Here is a 17,662-nt window from a genome sequence, read left to right on the forward strand (position 1 = left end):
TCCTTCCTTCCTTCCTTCCTTCCTTCCTTCCTTCCTTCCTTCCTTCCAGTTTTTCCCCCACAAAATAAATAATATGGAAATGTTTTACATGCTTACATGTGTATAACAATCTATATCAGATTGCTTACTGTCTCAGAGAGGGGAATGAGAAGGAAGGGAAGGATAGAATTTAGAAGCCAAAACTTAGCAATGAATGTTAAAATTGTTTTTACATGTTATTGGTAAATTTTTTTTGCCTTTTGGAGGTCAATTGGGGTTAAGTAACTTGCCCAAGGTTACATGGCTAGTTTTTTTGTGTGGGTGTTAAGGGTCTGAGGCCAGAACCGAACTCAGGTCCTCCTGACTCCAGGCCGGCGCTTTACTCACTGCGTCACCTAGCCACCCTCCAAAAAATAAAATATAAAAAAAAAAGTTTGAGCCTCAAAGGGGCTTTGACCAGTGTGAAAGCCACTGCACATCTGGAAGCACACAGCAGCACTGTCTGCAAGCTTCCACATCTGGAGACTGCCCACAATGGCCAAGGACAATGGGAGCCACACACTGAGATTGTTCCCTACTGGCATCTGTTCTTTTTTCCCCCTTATGAGTAGTAATAAAGTTTTGTTATCTGCTATTCCTGTGTGGCTCAACTGTTCTTAATCTGTTCTCTCTTTCTTGCACTAAAGATATCATCTGATAAAAGACAAAAGGAGTAAAGTAGGCAGAGAACTTGGAATGATAGAATTTTGAGTTGAAAGGGACCAATATCATCTAATCCAAGTCTTTGACAGATGAGAAAACTGAGGCCTAAAGAAATGAAGCTATGATAACAATATCTAGCATTGATAGCACTTTGAGATTTGCAAAGCATTTTACATATGTTCACTCATTTGAATCTCATGACAACTGTAGGAGGTGGGTGCTATGATTATCCTCATTTTATAGATGAGTAAACTGAGGCTGAGAGAGGTTAAGGGACTTGCCCAGGGTCAGTGCCTGAGACATGATTCATATTTAGATCTTCCTGACTCTGAGTCCTGCATTCTGAACTTAAGTTTCAAGGGAGACACAGTGAGGTTTGATGTAAGGAAAAGCTTCCTAATGAGTAGAGTTAAACAACCTGGAGAGGCATTGAGTTCCTCCTAAGTAGAAGATATTTTTAAAAGCCTAAATAACAACTTGTCCAGAATGTCATAGAGGGTCCTCTTGTGTATGTGCAGCAAGTGGGACTAAAGGTAGTATGGTGACCTGGCCAGATGTCAGACTAGGAGTAAGGAACATCTGGGTTCAAATCCTATCCATTAATACTTAGCAGCTGTGTGACCATGGACAAAATATAGACCTAGACTATCCAGGTCTCAGTTTCATCATCCCTCAATGTTAATATATGCAATGTTTCGCTAGGCTGTTGTGAAGTATGAGCTAACATTGATCAAGGTCTTTGTAATAAAGTACTAAAGTAAATATCTAATATTAATTCACACTTCAAATAGAAAGTTCGACTACATTTATACCCTATGTCATGCAGTCTTCACTTTTTTGCCATAATGTGTTCTTGGAAAATAGTATTTTAATTGAAACAGCAACAGTATTCTAATAGTGTTTTCAGGTCCACATTGTATAGTGAAAACTGCAGCTACCCTTTTCTGTCAATAGATGGCACTCTTCCATCAGTAAGATGCCCTGTTACATTTACAACTGCCCTGGAAACAGAACAATCTGATAGATCAAACTAATCAACTGCGAAATCCATATGAAAAATCAGTCAGCTATTTAAAGTTGGGCTTTTAATAAGATGTGTTGAGAGAGAAGAGAGGAGATGGTAAAGCAGGAAAGGAGAGATACAGAGATATAGACATATCCATACACATAAGAGACATCTATTCTGTCTATATTAGGTATGTTTATGGGTTATATTGTAATTTAATGAGATGGACCCCTGCAATAACTCAAAAGCAACAATATAGGACAGCTAGGTGGCACAGTGGATAAAACACTGACTCTGGAGTCAGGAGGACCTGAGTTCAAGTCCAGACTCAGACCCTTAGTAGCTATGTGACCCTGGGCAAGCCACTTAACCCCAATTGCCTGAGGGAGGGGGGTGGGGAGAAGCATAATATAGTCCTTGGCTTTATGGGGAGAAAAACACTAATCTAGAACAAATCCTTCATTTTCCTCTTAAATCCTTCCTTTCCTTTCTACTCCTACCTTTCATTACCCTATTTGAGGCAGTTTCTATCCCTCACCTACACTACAATAATAACTGGTCTTCCAACCTCCAGCTGGCTTTAAGAGCTAAACAGTGAAATTTATATTTGATTCTAAAATTGATAGGAAGTCAGTCATATCACCATATGATTAAAAAATCCTAAGAACTGAAAATGTTATGTTCCGTGTTTTGTTAAATGGAAATAACTTTCTGTAGATATATTTATAGTATTTCTGAGATTAGGAAATGTGGGTGCTGATTTCACCAGATTCTCATTTACCCTACACATAGTTCTGATCATGGACGCTCAAATGGCTACTTTGATGGCTCCCCATTACATACTAAGTAAAAGTTCAGACTCCTTACCTTGGTATTCAATGTCCTTTTAAACAATCAGACAACAGTTTTCCTCGCTAAGATTCTCTCACATTATCCCTATTCACATAGGTTATATTCCCACCAAACCAACTTCTTCCTATTCCCCAAACTATTTGTGGTCTTTCCCACATCATATACTCTTCGCATAAATGAAAAATCTTTTCTATCCTTTCAAGGCCCAGCTAGGATATGCCACCTCTTCCATGAAGCATTCCTGATCTTTTGCCAGCCAGAAACTTCTTCCTGCTTCCTAATACTTTGTTTACATCATTTGTTTACATCCATTTATTATATTTTAATTTTTATTAATGTTATTTACTTATTTCTATTATTTACCCCATTAGATCTTGACCTCAATTCATAATTAAATACTAGCAATAAAGTAATTTATAATTCATAATAACAATATTAACTAGCAATTATAAAATACCTAAAGGTTTGCAAAGTATTGTAGATATCTAATTTTGTCTGTGACTACTAGATGATCTCTACTGTTCTCTGGTTCTATGATTGAGTTCAGATATTTTCATCCAAATGAGAACATGCATGCTTAAGAGAAGACTTCTTGAGCAATCAGATTGTAAATTATTATTTATTAAGCATCTACTATGTGCCAGGTGCTGGGATTAGAAGGCAAAAAGGAGACCATCTTTGCCCTCAAAGAGCTAACTATTCTATCTGTGGAGACATAAACACTAAAAAACAAAGCCTGGATCTAAGAGAGTAGTTCTGAGTATGCCAGCCAGATTGCATTCTACTTAAGTTATAATAATCATAATGAATAGATCCGCTGAGTCCTTAGATTGGGATGCTGCTACCTTGGTGTGGATACCATCTTCCCCCTTTAGGCCCCCTACACCCAGAAATGGGGAGGAGGTACATATTTAGATTAAAATGAATAGAAACTAAAGGGGGAGAGTGGCTGTAGCAATCGGAGCCATCAGAAACGGCTTCGGATAGAAGGAAGCCCTTCAGTTTGAACTGGAAGGACATTAAGGCTTCTAAGAAGAGGAGGTGGGGAGGAAGGGTATTTTAAGGTGGATGATGGCTTGAAGGATTAAAGAGAGGGAGTGTCATATATTAGGAACAGTAAAGATGCTCAGCTTGGCTAATCCGTAAGAGTTTACGAAGGGAAGTAATATCTAACAAGACTTGAAAGGTAGGTTGGAGCCAGATTGTAAAGGGCTTTCAGAGCCAAACTGAGAAGTTTATATCTTATCCTAAAGTCAAAAGGGGGCCATATCACCTCATGATCAAATGGCCCAAGAATTGCAAAGCTTGTGTAACCTGGTTTATTAAGTGGGAAGAACTCCATAAGGATATGACTGCAAACAGTTTTTTGTGAATAGAAGGTGTGGGAGTCTGTTTTACCAGTTCTAGGCCAGCAGAACCCTACTGGGCAGAAAGGGAAGGTGTAGTAGCCATCTTCTCTATCTCCCCAGTCTAGGAGGACAGACTCCTGTTGTTCAACCATTAAACCTATCTCCTGACCATTTTTGACCTGGTACTGTTTGTTATCCTCATTTTTGCTTCTGTCCCCATCTAATTCACTATCACAGCTCTTAAGTCCAGATCAGCCCACCTGGTTTTTGACAGACAAATCTGTGTCACCCTGTGGACATCATACAGAGAAAAGAACACTGGATTTGGAGTCCTAGGTCCCAGGTTCAAATTCTGTCTTTAATCTTTGGAATCATAGATTTAGAGCTGGTCATTTAAATGACTTTAGGGGTCATCCAAGGTGAGGAAACTGAGGCCCAAGGATGGGAAGCAGCTTGCCCAAGGGTCACAGAAGTAACAGATGGTGAAAATGGGATTTAAATCGAGGTCCCCTAACTCTAAAACTAGTCTTATCCCTGCACCAAGCTGCCAGCAGTTCCTATGTGATGTTTGAACAAGCCAGTTCACTTCTCTGGGACTCAGTTTCTTTAATATAAAAAGGGGAAGGTGAGAAACTAGATGATCTACAAGGGTCCTTCCAGCTCTAATGTTATAATATAGTTTATCTTCTGGTTGAGAATTTGCACCTCTACCAGGCATCTTCCTTAAGTCACTGAGCCTAATTGTAAGGCTCCTTTGCATTGCAAGATGTTTTTCTACTTGTCAATTTTCATCCTCAAACCTAAGTGTTTACACCACCTGCTAGCTAAACATCTGGTGCAATTAAATTAGTTGAGAACTGAGCCTGTTAAGAACTTTCTTGGAGAAGTCCATGTGGAACAGTGGAAAAAAATGCATAAAACAACACTCTTAAGAGTGGGTTTCATGACACTTCAGTTGTGTCATCCAGTTCTGATCATTTCACTTCTTTTTTTTTCTTTTTGGAGGGGAGAGGGCAGGGCAATTGGGGCTAAGTGACTTGCCCAGGGTCACACATCTAGTAAGTGTGTCAAGTGTCTGAGGCCAAATTTGAACTCAGGTCCTCCTGACTCCAGGGCCAGTGCTCTATTCACTGTGCCATCTAGCCACCCCATCACTTCACTTCTTAACCTCAGTTCCCTCATCTATTAAATGGGGACAATAACACTTGAGCTACCAGCCTCACCACCACTGTAACGAAAGAACTCTACCAACCAAGTACTAAATAATTGTGTGGTTTTTATCCAGAAAATGTGCTCTATGTAAAGCTAGAATCATAGTTGTAGGCTTTTAACCAGAAGGGATCTCATTTTATAAGGGAGAAATAAAAGATTAGATGTCTTGAACAATGACCCCCCCGCCCAAGTCCCCTTAGGGACTGGTCTACCTAATCCCTCACTCCCAGTTCTGTTGCTGAAATGCCAGAAATGTTTCTGGAGCTGTACATGTAATTATTAACTTACATTCAGTCCTCATGCCCAGAAAGGAGGATGTTGGTTTGGTTTTCCTTGAGCATGCCTGGAACAATGCACTCCTTATGAGGGAAGGCTTTGTTCACTTATTGGGTTGAAGAGGGTTAAGTGAAAAGATCATCTGCATGTTTATATGAATCTGACCCCAGCAAGCTTTGTACTTTATTTTGTTTTATTACTCTTCCTCTACTTAATTACCTATTAAGTAAAATCTTCTTGTTAACCCTATTATATTTCACACTTGGATTAAAGAAAGAGTTTTTACCTTTGCTTAGAGGAGTGCTGGGTTCCTAGAACTTGTTTTTGACAAGTTTATTTTGATATAAATGGTTATATTATTTTATTGCAAATATATTATTATGTCCCCCCAAAGAAACCTATGTGGTTTTTTAAATGCACTTAAAAACACAGTTCTGAGAAGAGGATCATACACTTCACACATAGGATTATAAATATAACCAGTTTGTTGATATATATTCCCTTTCTCTTCCTCCCTTGATCAAGAGATAGACAGATAGATAGACTGACAGACAGATAATGTCTTATCTATATCTTTTTCTTTCTATATATCTATCTTGAAGGAGGGAGGGAGAGAGAGATTCCACTCTATCACCTAGATACACTCCAACAGATAACGTAATTTTTGGTCCATAGAGCAACTGGTTTTAAGTATACATCTAGGGGGTAAAAATCTCTACTTGGTAGCATTTCTTGTCTTAATACACATTCCTTGAATCAACTGAATTGCAATATCAAAAAGGAATGTAGTCAGAGTTTTAAATTTTTGTAAGTAACAAGAGAGCATGCTACCTTTGTGACCTTGGGCAAATCACTTGCATTCCCTGGACCTCAGTTTCCCCAGCTGTAAAATGAGAAAATTGGACAAGATAGCCTTTGAAGTCCCTTACACTTCTAGATCTATCTTCTTAAACTGAATAAAATAAGTCTTTTGATTCTGTCACCTTTGTTAATATATTGGCACTCAAACAGATCTGTGATCTCAAAAGCAAATATATTTTCTTCAACCAGGCAGCTGCAGCCCATCAGTTCCTGCCCCATTCTGGGTGATTCTTGTCCACTAGTGAATAAAGAAGCACAAAACTCTGCTCTTCATTCTGGAAACAGGTTTCTGCACCCAGCCCACCCTTACATTAATCCTATGACACAAAGTCTCAGTGAAATAATACCCTGGTGACATTAGATTAGACAACTCCCCTAGGAGGTTACAGACAGACAGAATGAACATACCTCTCAACAAATGAAGCATGCCATGAGCTAAGGAGCCTTCTTTACATCAGCAGACAAACAAGAATTAAGAAGTTCAGTTAGGAAATCATTTACCCAAATCACTTGGAAATAAGTGGTCTAATCAATTACTGCAAAGAAAAGGACTGCAAAGAAAAGGAAAACCAAGAAAAGAAAGAAGGTTTAGGGTGGCTCATTCTGTTGTTTTCATGTAGCGTTTATAAAGCTGCCATTTTTTTTCTTCCCCTGCCTAAATATGGGTTGCCTCCTCTCCCTTTAATCTCCAGGTGGGGCTATTCCAGGGGTAGGAGCCTCAGGTAAAAACCAGGGGTGAGGGCTAAAGACTTTGCACATGGCGTTTCAGCCTTTAACCGGAACTTCCTTCTGAAGTCTACCCTAGGTCCCCTCCAAAGCAAACCAGCGTCAACATCTAACCTTGCCCCAGGATTCCAGTTAGTTACATTAACCCTTCATGTTGTCAACTTCCCTTAGTCTACATGATGAACCAGAGAATCAAGGCTCTAGAGCTGGCAGGGACCTCAGAAGCTATCCAGGCTAAGCCTTTCCTTTTTACAGATGAGGAAACTGAGGGTTAGAGAGGTTAAGGAATTAGCCCAAGATCAGAAAGTAAATGTCAGAGGCCCAACTCAGAGCCTCTGAGTCTACAGCACCAGGTTCTTTCTACTCTATTGCTTGGCTCTTACATAAGCCTTTACTAGATTGTTATAATAAGGTGCTGCCTACACCCAATTCCCAAATCAGACTTTAGCAAAAGTAGAAGACTGTAGGGCAGCTAGGTGGCACTGTGAATAGAGTGCCAGACCTGGAGTCTGGAAGACTCCTCTTCCTGAATTCAAATCCAGCCTCAGATACTTACTAGCTATGTGACCCTGGACAAGTCACTTAACCCCGCTTTCACTTTCCTCATCTGTAAAATGAGCAGGAGAAGGCACTCCAGTATCTTTGTCAAGAAAATGCCAAATGGGGTCAAGAGGAGTTGAACACACTGAAAATAACTAAAGATTTCAAGGAAGATTGTAAAGGTAACCGAGTGGTGCAATGGTTAGAGCAATGAACCTGAAGTCAGGAAGACTCAAGTTCAAATCTAGCCTCAGAAACTTCCTAAGTGTGTGACTTATTGGCACTCAGCCTCAGTTTTCTCATCTGTAAAATGGAGATGATAACAGCACCTTCCTCCCAGGGTTACCTTGTGGACCAAATGAGATAATAATTGCAAAGTGCTTAGCACAGGGCCTGGCACATACATGATAAGGGATAAACATTCCACACCTAGGAAGGGTCTGAGGCTAGAAAGGCTCCCTTGCATATGAAAAAGCCCTTCAGAGGAGCAGAGCAGCCTAGCCAGCAGACTTATCAGTCAACTAACAACATGCTAATCTAGACAAAATGATGATGTAAAAGGTCCTGAGGAGCTGCAGTTTTGAGTTGCATTAGCTACCTGTATTCCCTATCCCTCTACCTCATTACCATCACACTTTTATGTTTGTTCCCATTACCTCCTACCCACCACAGGGCGAACCCCCAGTTATGGGGAAAATGCTTTTTAACTACTGTTCTTGCTGGGCATTTGAGTAAATTCCTTTGTCCAAAGAATAATTGGTCCCCTGGCTGATTTTTAAGAAGCAGCATGGCAATGGGGGGATCACAAGATATTGTTAGGAGGGTAGCCACCCTGAAGATTATCCCCTAAAGCCCTGAACACAGCAGAGACCCAATCTGTCAGTATGAGTTGAGGAAATGTGCTCAGAGAGTGTTAAACTATAATTTCATTATTTTTCCTTTTTTATGCATTTAAGTTACTTTTTAATAATAATAATAATGCTTTAAGGTTTGCAAAGTGTTTTACCAATGTCTCACAACAACCCTGGGAGGTAGGTATTAACTCCATTTTACAGATGAGGAAACTTCAGATCAGAGGGTTTAAATGTCTTGCTCAGGGTCACACATCTGCTAAGGGTAAGGCTAAATTTGAACAAAGGTCTTCCTGGTTCGTGATCCAGTGCTCTATCTATTGGCCCAACTAGCTATTTAAGTGGACTAGAGCAGTTCCGTGCTCATCATTTCCATCAGTGGCCAAACAACCAGGAATGGTGGCTTATCCTACCGAGTTGGGTTAGTGTTCAATCAGTCCACCTACTGTCTAACCTCCTTGCTATGTGGTCTACTCATGACTCTTCACATGAAAAACTGCCTCCAGTAAATGGGCACTGTCCCCACCCTTTCTGCTAAGCTCTTCATCGGCAGCAGAAGCAGGCTAGAAGAATCTACCCGTTGTTTTTCTCTGCACTGGGTGACCGCAAATGTCTACTCATCACTTTCCACTGTAGACCATCATGACAACATCTGGATTATTTTGGACCATACCGAAGACAAACATTTCTGCCCTGTTTTCCATAGGTAGTGAAATCGGGTTAGGTCAGACAGATGAAACAGTTACAAAAAATTGCAAAACACATTAAATGCTAACCTGAATAGTACCGAGCGCTAGCTAGTTCAACTAAGAGATACCAGTGTGGGACAGAGTTGTGAAGCCTCTAAGAATGAGTGATATTGAAATAAATGAATGGGAAAAAGGGCCTTCTAAGTCAGTATGGGGGGCAGGCCACCAAATGGGAACCAGCACGAATAAAGGCACAGGAAAGAACATGACATGCTTAGGAAACATTAAAATAGCCCTTACTACCCAGGGGAGAAGTTACATTTGAGGGAATGGTGGAAAACAATGTTGAGGTAATAACAATTAATAAAAATTTATTTTAAAATAATAAAAAATCAGAAAATAATGTTAAGGTAAGGTCATATCATGAAAAGCCTTGAAAGTCAGAGAGGTTTGTACTTCATGCATTGAACAATGATGAAAGTCAGGTCACAGTGAAGATTAATCTGGTGGTGTGCAGGATGGTTTGGAAAGAAGAAAAACTGAAAAGAATGAGATCAGCAAGAAGGTGTAAAGATACTAGGGTCTTGATTAAAATAGTAGCAGAAGAAATGAGAAAAAAGGGGTGGGGGGAGAATTCAGATGGTGATTTGAAGGAATTTTTTTAAAAAGTGTCAGGCCAGATATAATGAAGAAGGGAATAAAAATGGCTCCGAGGTATTTGGCCTGGGGCCACTAAATTGTGTAGTGGACAGAGCAATGGGCCTGCAGTCAGGAAACCTTAGATTCAAATACAGTCTTAGATGCTAGCTGTGTGACCCTAGGCAAGTCACTTAACCCCTGTTTGCCTCAATTTCCTGATCTGTAAAATGAGGATAATTATAGCACCTACCTCCCAGGGTTGTTGTAAGTATCAAATTAGATAATACTTACAAAGCACTTAGCACAGTTCCTGGAATTGTATTAAGTGCTATATAAGTGTCAATTATTGTTGTTATCATTATTATTATTGAGGAATGATAATGTCCCATCCTTGGGTATTCAGAGGTTGAGGAATGAAGTAAACTACTTCCAGTTTGGGGAGGGCTAGGGCATATCCTCTTCAGACAGCTCTTGGCAACAGAAAGGCCAGAACTGAAATTCTAGAACTGAGAGTGGTGGTAAAATAAAGGCCAGGTCAAGATAGATTCAGGACTGCAAGAAGGCAGCATGGTATGTGTAGTAGAGAGAAGGGCAGCTAGGTGGCGCCATAGAAGACACCTTCCTGAGTTCAAGTTTGGCCTCTCAGATAAGTACTAGCTGTGTGACCCTGGGCAAGTCACTTAACCCTATTTGCCTAAATTTTCTCATCTGTATAACGAGCTGAAGAAGGAAATGGCAAACTACTCCAGTATTTGGAAGGTGCTTTGGAGGTCATCTAGTCCAACCACTTCATTTCAATTTTTCGATAAGCAATTTATTAAATGTCTACTATGTGCCAAGCACTATGCAATGAGCTGAGGATACAAAAGAGGCAAAAACCACTTCTTGACCTCATGGTTACAGATAAGGAAACTGAGATCCAGAGGGGTTGAAGTCATTTGTTCAAGGTTATATTTGTTCAAGGAAGTAAATGGCAGATTTAAACCCAAGGTACCATGACTCTAACCTCGTGACTCTTTCTACCACACTCAGTCATTCTTTTAGTCATATCTAACTCTGTGATCCTATCTGGAATCTTCCTGGTTTGCCATTTCTTTTTCCAAGCTCATTCTACAGATGAAGAAACTGAGACAAACAGGATGAAGTGGTTTTCCCAGGGTCATACAGGTAGTAAATGTCTGAGGCTGGATTTGAACTCATGAAGATGAGTCTTTCTGATTTCAGGTCCTGCACTAGGTCCTGCACTGTGCCACCTAGCTGCCCACCATACACTAAATCCTATGAAGCCAGAAGGGCAGCTAGAACAGAAGGGTAGAAATGTCAGATCCATAAAATGATCAGATAGTCAAGAAGATGGAAAATCAAGTATCATGTCAGTTATCAAGAGGATACAAAGAGACAGAGTGGGCTAGGGATATTCAGAGGAAAGAGTTTAAGTTTGCCATTAAAAAAAAAAAGATCTGTGGCACACAGTGCTTTATCCAACAAGTCAGTGAATGCTGACCACACCCTCTCTGGCTTCTGCAAGTCAACATCCTGACAGGTGGTGCCATTCACAGAAACCCAGCAGTTGGAAAGCTAGTGTTGTTTTTTGGGAGGTGAGAGCATTGGGGGGCTGGGGAAACAGGTGAACAGAGAAAAGGGTGAGTTCATTTTTTGAGCTCTTGAGGTTAAAACGACAGTGAGATATACAAGGGAAAATAGCCTGTCAACAGAATTATGGAATGGCAGGGCAGGTTAAAAAAAATCAGGGCCAAAGATTTGGGGACACGTGTGCAGAGGAGACAACTGAGGCTGTCTACCATGCATCCCCAAAGCTATACTCTACCTGTGAAAGAAAGAAATATTTCAAGAACATTCTCAAGAAGATGCAAACCAACCAGAGGGTCTGCTATTACCTTGGAGAATTCCCATAGTGATCATGACTAATTTAGGTCCTAGTCTACTTCCACAATACCCAGATAGTTAATGCTAGTGGGAGCTCCCTAGAAAACCTCATTTTCCAGGACACACATAAATACTATTTCTTCCTGGTGGTTCAGATCATCCACAGACAGCTGCTGTATAACTCACACAAAAGGTAGTTAAAAGAGAGAAGACCAGTGTACCATTATGAATGCAAACTTGCAACTTAGTCCTTCTTAGACTTGGCCTCAATAGTTTATTCCTGAAAAGTAGCCCAATGATGCTTCAGATTATTCTGTCTCAGTAAAATAATGGGGTTTCCCTAACAACATCCAGTGGCAGTAAGATTCTGCTGTCATTTTTAATGTAACTGTCCCTGGGCTCTATTTGCAAGTGGCTAACCTCAGGCTACTGGCTGGCATTTCCCTTTACACCAGCATACTTACTTCCTGTACTAATCGCTCTAACAATGACAGCTGAGTAAGCTTATTTACCCCAGCCTTCATGTGGTCATGTATACCTATATTCTTGACCACAGAAAGCACTGCCCTGGCTGTATCCAGTAAGGAATAGCAAAGACAACTTTAACAAACAAACACTTTGGTCTTTGCATAGGAAAAGAGACTAATTGCTTTGGCCTTTGTTTATGAAAAGGAATTGGAGAAAGTGGCCTGTCTTCCTTGGACCAGTGAATGGCTCTTCTTATTGGACAGCAAGATGTTTGCTCTAGACCAGAGGTTCCCAATCTCTTTTAGTCTCCATACCCAATGGTTTTCAATAATCTTTCTCATACCTCCTTTTTGGAGGGATACTGACCAGACCTATGAATTCACTTGAATAGGGAACCTCTAGGTAAAGATATTCCTCCTACCAAAACGGGTTGACACCTCTAGTCTTTCAAAGTTGCCTAGAGCAATAGAGTCAAAATCAAATAGCACTAGGGGCAGTCAATCCCTCCAGGCTGCGTAATGCCTTAGTTTTAATCTGATCAGGCAATGGGGTAGTGTTAAAGACATTCGAATTAGCCACCTCTGGCCTAGATCTCTGAAAAGTTAAGTGACTTCTTTTATCTAGGATCACAGTTTATCTTAGAGGGACTTGAACTCAGGGCATCCTGAAAGCAAGCTCTTTATTCACTCCATCACACTGCCTCTCTAAATATTTCATATGATAGTCTGCATTATGTTACCTCCCTTACAAAATTCTTAGCTGCCTTACTATATGTCTACACAAAGACCTTCAGCTAAATTACAGATGGTCTGTGATCTATATGGGTAGAATTTTATATTAATGAAATTGCAGATCCTTGACCACTGGCATAGATTCTTGCATAGAGTAGATCTTTATAAAGATATTATCCCTGATTGTTGCTGTGTACTTCAGGTAGATAACCCACTTCTCTGAATAGATTTAGGATCTGCCACAACATTTGACCTATAATGTTCCTATATAACAAGAGTTTGGGATCCTTGGCCAATTGCATATTTTAACAGCTCCATTGTTTTTTCTGTGTATATAATAACAAGGACATCATTAGGTAGTTCATTCAAAGACCCTTTTCTCAGCTAATAGCAGCATCAGGAAGAATGGGGGAGATAGATAGGAAGAAGCTAATATACATGTGATGAACTATGCCTGTTAAAGAAAAGGCTGAGCCTGGATTACAGCAGGGTTTGAAGTATTAAAGAAGTTTGGCACTACCCCTCCATTCTCCCACCTCCAAATCTTTATTCATGCAGTTCTTGATACCTGAGACTCTCCCATTCACTTCCTGTCACACAACCTACCTATCCTTTAGGATCCAGCTCAAAAGCCATCTGATCCATGAAGTTTTCCCTGATTCCCCAAACTAGAAAGATCTCTTTATCATCTGATTTCAAAATACTTTGTGCTCTCCTTAAACTTATAAACATAAATTCAAATTGATCTCATATTTAGCCATGTATGTGTCTCATCACCCCTACTTGATTGTAAGCTTTGTGAGGGCAACACTGAACATGTTGCCTTGCACATTGATACAGGGAAAAAATTGTTGAATAAATGAATTCAAATTCTTTGTCTAGTATAATTAGTGATGCACAACTTGGTATGCCTCTGTCATCTTTCCTGTTAAGGGTAAGAGAAATATGTTGCTTCTCCTTAAGCAAAAGTTTCTGATATAACCAGGAGTCTAAGAAGCACCTAAAAATGTGCCAAACTATATAAGCACAGATCTTTATAGCCAGAATAGTACAAGCAGATAGAAACACCACATTTGAAAAGCTCAAACATTTTGTCCACAAAAGGCTCCCATTGATAGAGGGGGACAGAGAACAAATTCCAGTTAAATTAAGTAACTCTGATATGCCACACACCTAATGATCATAGGATCATAGATTATATCTAGAAGGGAATTTACAGATCATTAAGCCCGACCCTTCCATCTTACAGATGAGGAAACTGAGGCAGAGAGATGTTAAATAACTTGTCTAGGGTGCCACAGCTATTACATGTCTGAGCAGAATTTGAACACAAGTCTTCATGACTACAAAGTTCAGCTGTCTATTCACTACATTACTTAGCTGCCCATCTATGGATGAAGAACATAATCACACATTTTTCCAAGCTACTATTGAAGCTAGAAGTCTGGCTGCTGCATTTGATAGCCCAAACACTACTTCAATGTGAAACACAAGACAAGGGGAATGGGAGATTCCATCAGAAATAGTACCATTCAGTCCAGGGCTTCTTAAACATTTTCCACTCCTGACTCCTTTTTGAATTTTGGCAGCAGTAGGTTGGTGCATGGCCTGAGGGCATGTGCAGTGCAAAGTACACATATTTTGTGTTCAGAACTAAGGCAGCAGTGAATTTGAGGGATGGAACACAGGCAAACACTTCCAGAAACACCTTGGATTCATTACGATTTTGATTTTGAATTAATTTTTGGTCACTGCACATTCAGAAACATTTTACTATTGCCAAATTTTTCAAGATCCAGTTTAAGAAGTGCCAAAGTCCATTTTTCAAACTTTGGCATTCTTTTTCTGGTCTATCTAAGACAGGTGGCCTACTATAGGGTAAAGAGCATTGGAGGACCTCAGCCCTAATTCCCAGTCCTGCTAATAATAAGCTGGATGACAGTTTCCAAGTAGACTTTTTTTTTTTTTTAAGGCTGAGTCTCCCTGTTTCCCCCAGGCTGGAAGTGAAGGGGCTATTCACAGGCCTGATCTTACAACTGATTGACACAGGAACTCTGACCTGCTCAACTTCTGACATGGGCAGATTTGCTCCTCCTTAGGAAGCCTGGTGGCCCCCATGAGCTTCTTGTGGACACTCAATTTAACCCACTATTAAATACAGAACTCCCAAATTTAAGAGATCCACCAGCCTCAGACTTGGTGGATATTGAGATTATAAGTATGTGCCACTCAGATGCCAAGGAAACTATTGCAAGCAAGGACATCCCCTTTGGAGAACTGATTATTAAAAGTTAATACGCAGCTAAAGTTGTGAATGCTTATAAGTGAGGAGGACAGAGAGTGTATTTCCTAGGTCTCTGGTTCTGAGCTGCCTCATATAGAAAATAAGTTCAGATAACCTTTCTGGTCCCTCACAACTGCAACAGGCTATCATTTATATTAATCTTGTCCTTACCTCAATATGTCAACAATCCAAGGCTTTGGTGGCTGTGTAGATAGATACTCCCTCTACCAAAGAACTGGTAAACAAAGTCGCAATGATCCAAAAATTCTTTACACTGTAGAAAACCTGGTGATGACCCTTTCCAAATCCAGTTGCCCCTCATATAACAGGCATATGAGTCTATCACCTGACCCATCTTGGGAGCCTTTCCAGTTTGGTATGCCCTACCAGTCACTGAACTCTGCTCTGAGATCTAGTCTTTGAGAATCCATCAGGGTTCCTGCTATTCTCCTGTGACATGTCAAAGAATTCTTTAGCAGAGGATCCGAGGATCAAAGAGATGGAAAAGATCTTAGGGGTTGATCATCTTGTCCAATTCCTTTATTTTACATATGAGGAAACTGAGGCCCAGAGAAATAAAGTGATTTGCTCAAGGTCAAACAAGGTTACCAAGGGAGCAGAGTCTGGGCTCAAATCCCAATCCTCTGACTCCAAATCTGCTATCCTTCCATTGTATAATGGAATGTACAGTGCAGGATTTGAAATTTGAGGTCATAGGGTCATTCTGAACTCTGCTGTTTATGTCAGTTTGGTATAACCTTGAACAAGTCAATCTCTCTGGGATTCATTTTCTTCACATGAAATGCTGTGGAATGGAAAGTACCCTGGATGGGAGTCAAAATACCTGGGTTAATAGCATTGAAAAGTCTACAATGTATTATAATTGCCTAGATCTAGAGCTGGAAGGGACTAGAGACCATCTAATGCAGATGACAAAACTGAGGCTCGAGGTGGGGAAGTGACTAGTCTACATTCACACAGGAAATAAGTAGCAGAGGTAATATTTGAACCCAGGTTCTCTGCTTCTGGGGCCAGCCCACTGGGGATACATGGCCCAAAATAAAACAGCCTTTGCCCTAAATCTTACATCTTACTGGCATGTTACTGTATCTCTGTGCTTCAATTTCCTCATCTGTAAAAGTAGATGACTAGACTAGATTCCAGCATTGAATCTATGCATGTCCCTATGAAGCTACTGGGGCACTGGACAGGCAGTGCCCATGATAGCTATGATCTTTGACAGCTTCTGTAACCAACTTTGCTATTGTGGGGAGGACAAAAATGCCTCTAATTTTGAAAGACAGACAGATACACAGAAAGATATACAGATATACAAATACACAGGCACACACATACACACAGAAACACACATACAGACAGTCACACAAGGAAAGACACTCATTTATGACACACACAGACAAAAAGACAGACATGGACACAGATACATAGACCAATACACAGACACCCACAGACAGACATAGAGATACACACACACACACACACACACACACTGACAGAAATATACATAAAGACCCCACACAGACCGACGGGTACACACAACTGATACACAGACCCACATGTAGACCCACAGACATACAGACACACACACAAACACATACACGTGAGTACCGCAGAGACCCTGCACAGAGCACAGACCCACTTAGCTAGAACAGAGAATTAGTTGGCCCTTCTCTTACTCTACGGAACAGTGGATGGGAAGGCAAAGCATGCGGACCGGGCTGCGCTGCTGCTCTCGCGCGGGGTCCCGGGCACTCACGCTGGGCGCCCCGGCCCGGGCCCTGGCTGGGCTCACCTCGCCGCCTGCATGAGCGGGCTCCAGCCGTAGTGGTTGCGGCTGTTGACCGAGGCCCCTTTTCTCAGCAGGAACCTCACTAGCGGCTCGTAGCCTCCGGCCGCGGCGAACTGCAGCGCCGTGTTGCCGGCTTCGTCCGTGCAGTCCACGGGTACCGGTCCCAGCAGCGCGGCCGCCTGCCCAGCGCCCCCCTCCTCGTCAGGAACGCCGCGCTCGGCCGGTTCCGCTGCTGCCGCTCCGGGCTCCAGCAGACGCCTCACCGTCTCAGTGTCACCCTGATCACAGGCGCGGAGCAGCAGCTGAAAGGCTGGGGGTATCCCTCCCTCGCCCATGGGGACCATCGGCCTCGGGAAGGCCGGGACCTACGCGCCTCCTGCGCCCCCTGGACCCAGGAGCCCCGACTCCGCCCCCCGGATACAGAGCAGGACTCGCCCTTCCTCCTCCTCCTCCTCTCCTTACTGGAGCTGCCTCCCGGCCCTGGCCCAGCCTCCTGGACTCCCCTCTCACAGGCTCTCCCCCTTTTCTCCCCAAGCCTTGGATCCTCATTTGGCCACTCCTCCGTCCTTCCCCACCCTTCTCCGGACCTGAAATGGGCTGGTCATGTTTCAGGAATGGAAGTTGTTAGTCACACACACACACACACTCACACACACACACACTCACACACACACACACACACACACGATTTTCTGTGGTCCTCTCACTGTGTAGAGAGGAGAGTTATCCTTTTAAATAAAATGGGGGAGGAAGGAAGAGAGAGAGAGAGAGAGAGAGAGAGAGAGAGAGAGAGAGAGAGA

General features: G+C 41.7%; 1 protein-coding gene across 3 annotated transcripts in view; it reads right to left on the reverse strand.

Moving 5' to 3' along the window:
• Positions 1 to 17,359, reverse strand: part of ANKS6 (ankyrin repeat and sterile alpha motif domain containing 6) — a 79,005-nt gene extending 61,646 nt beyond the window's left edge. The window contains exons 1-2 of one of the 3 annotated variants that reach the window (XM_069105687.1): positions 16,866 to 16,991; positions 6,646 to 6,773 (exon numbers count right to left, since the gene is read on the reverse strand). Coding sequence is in view for 2 of the 3 variants with exons in the window: in XM_069105679.1 (XP_068961780.1) it covers positions 16,866 to 17,206 (341 nt within the window). In the remaining variant the exon portion in view is untranslated. Of the gene's footprint in view, positions 1 to 6,645; positions 6,774 to 16,865 lie in introns of all 3 variants that reach the window. The other 2 variants (XM_069105679.1, XM_069105682.1) reach the window with 2 other exon arrangements.
• Positions 17,360 to 17,662: the final 303 nt, after the last annotated feature.

This window comes from Petaurus breviceps, unplaced genomic scaffold, assembly GCF_028583685.1.
Source record: "Petaurus breviceps papuanus isolate PSGF00001 unplaced genomic scaffold, PetGlider_PUasm1.0 138, whole genome shotgun sequence".
NCBI classification, from domain to species: domain Eukaryota; kingdom Metazoa; phylum Chordata; class Mammalia; order Diprotodontia; family Petauridae; genus Petaurus; species Petaurus breviceps.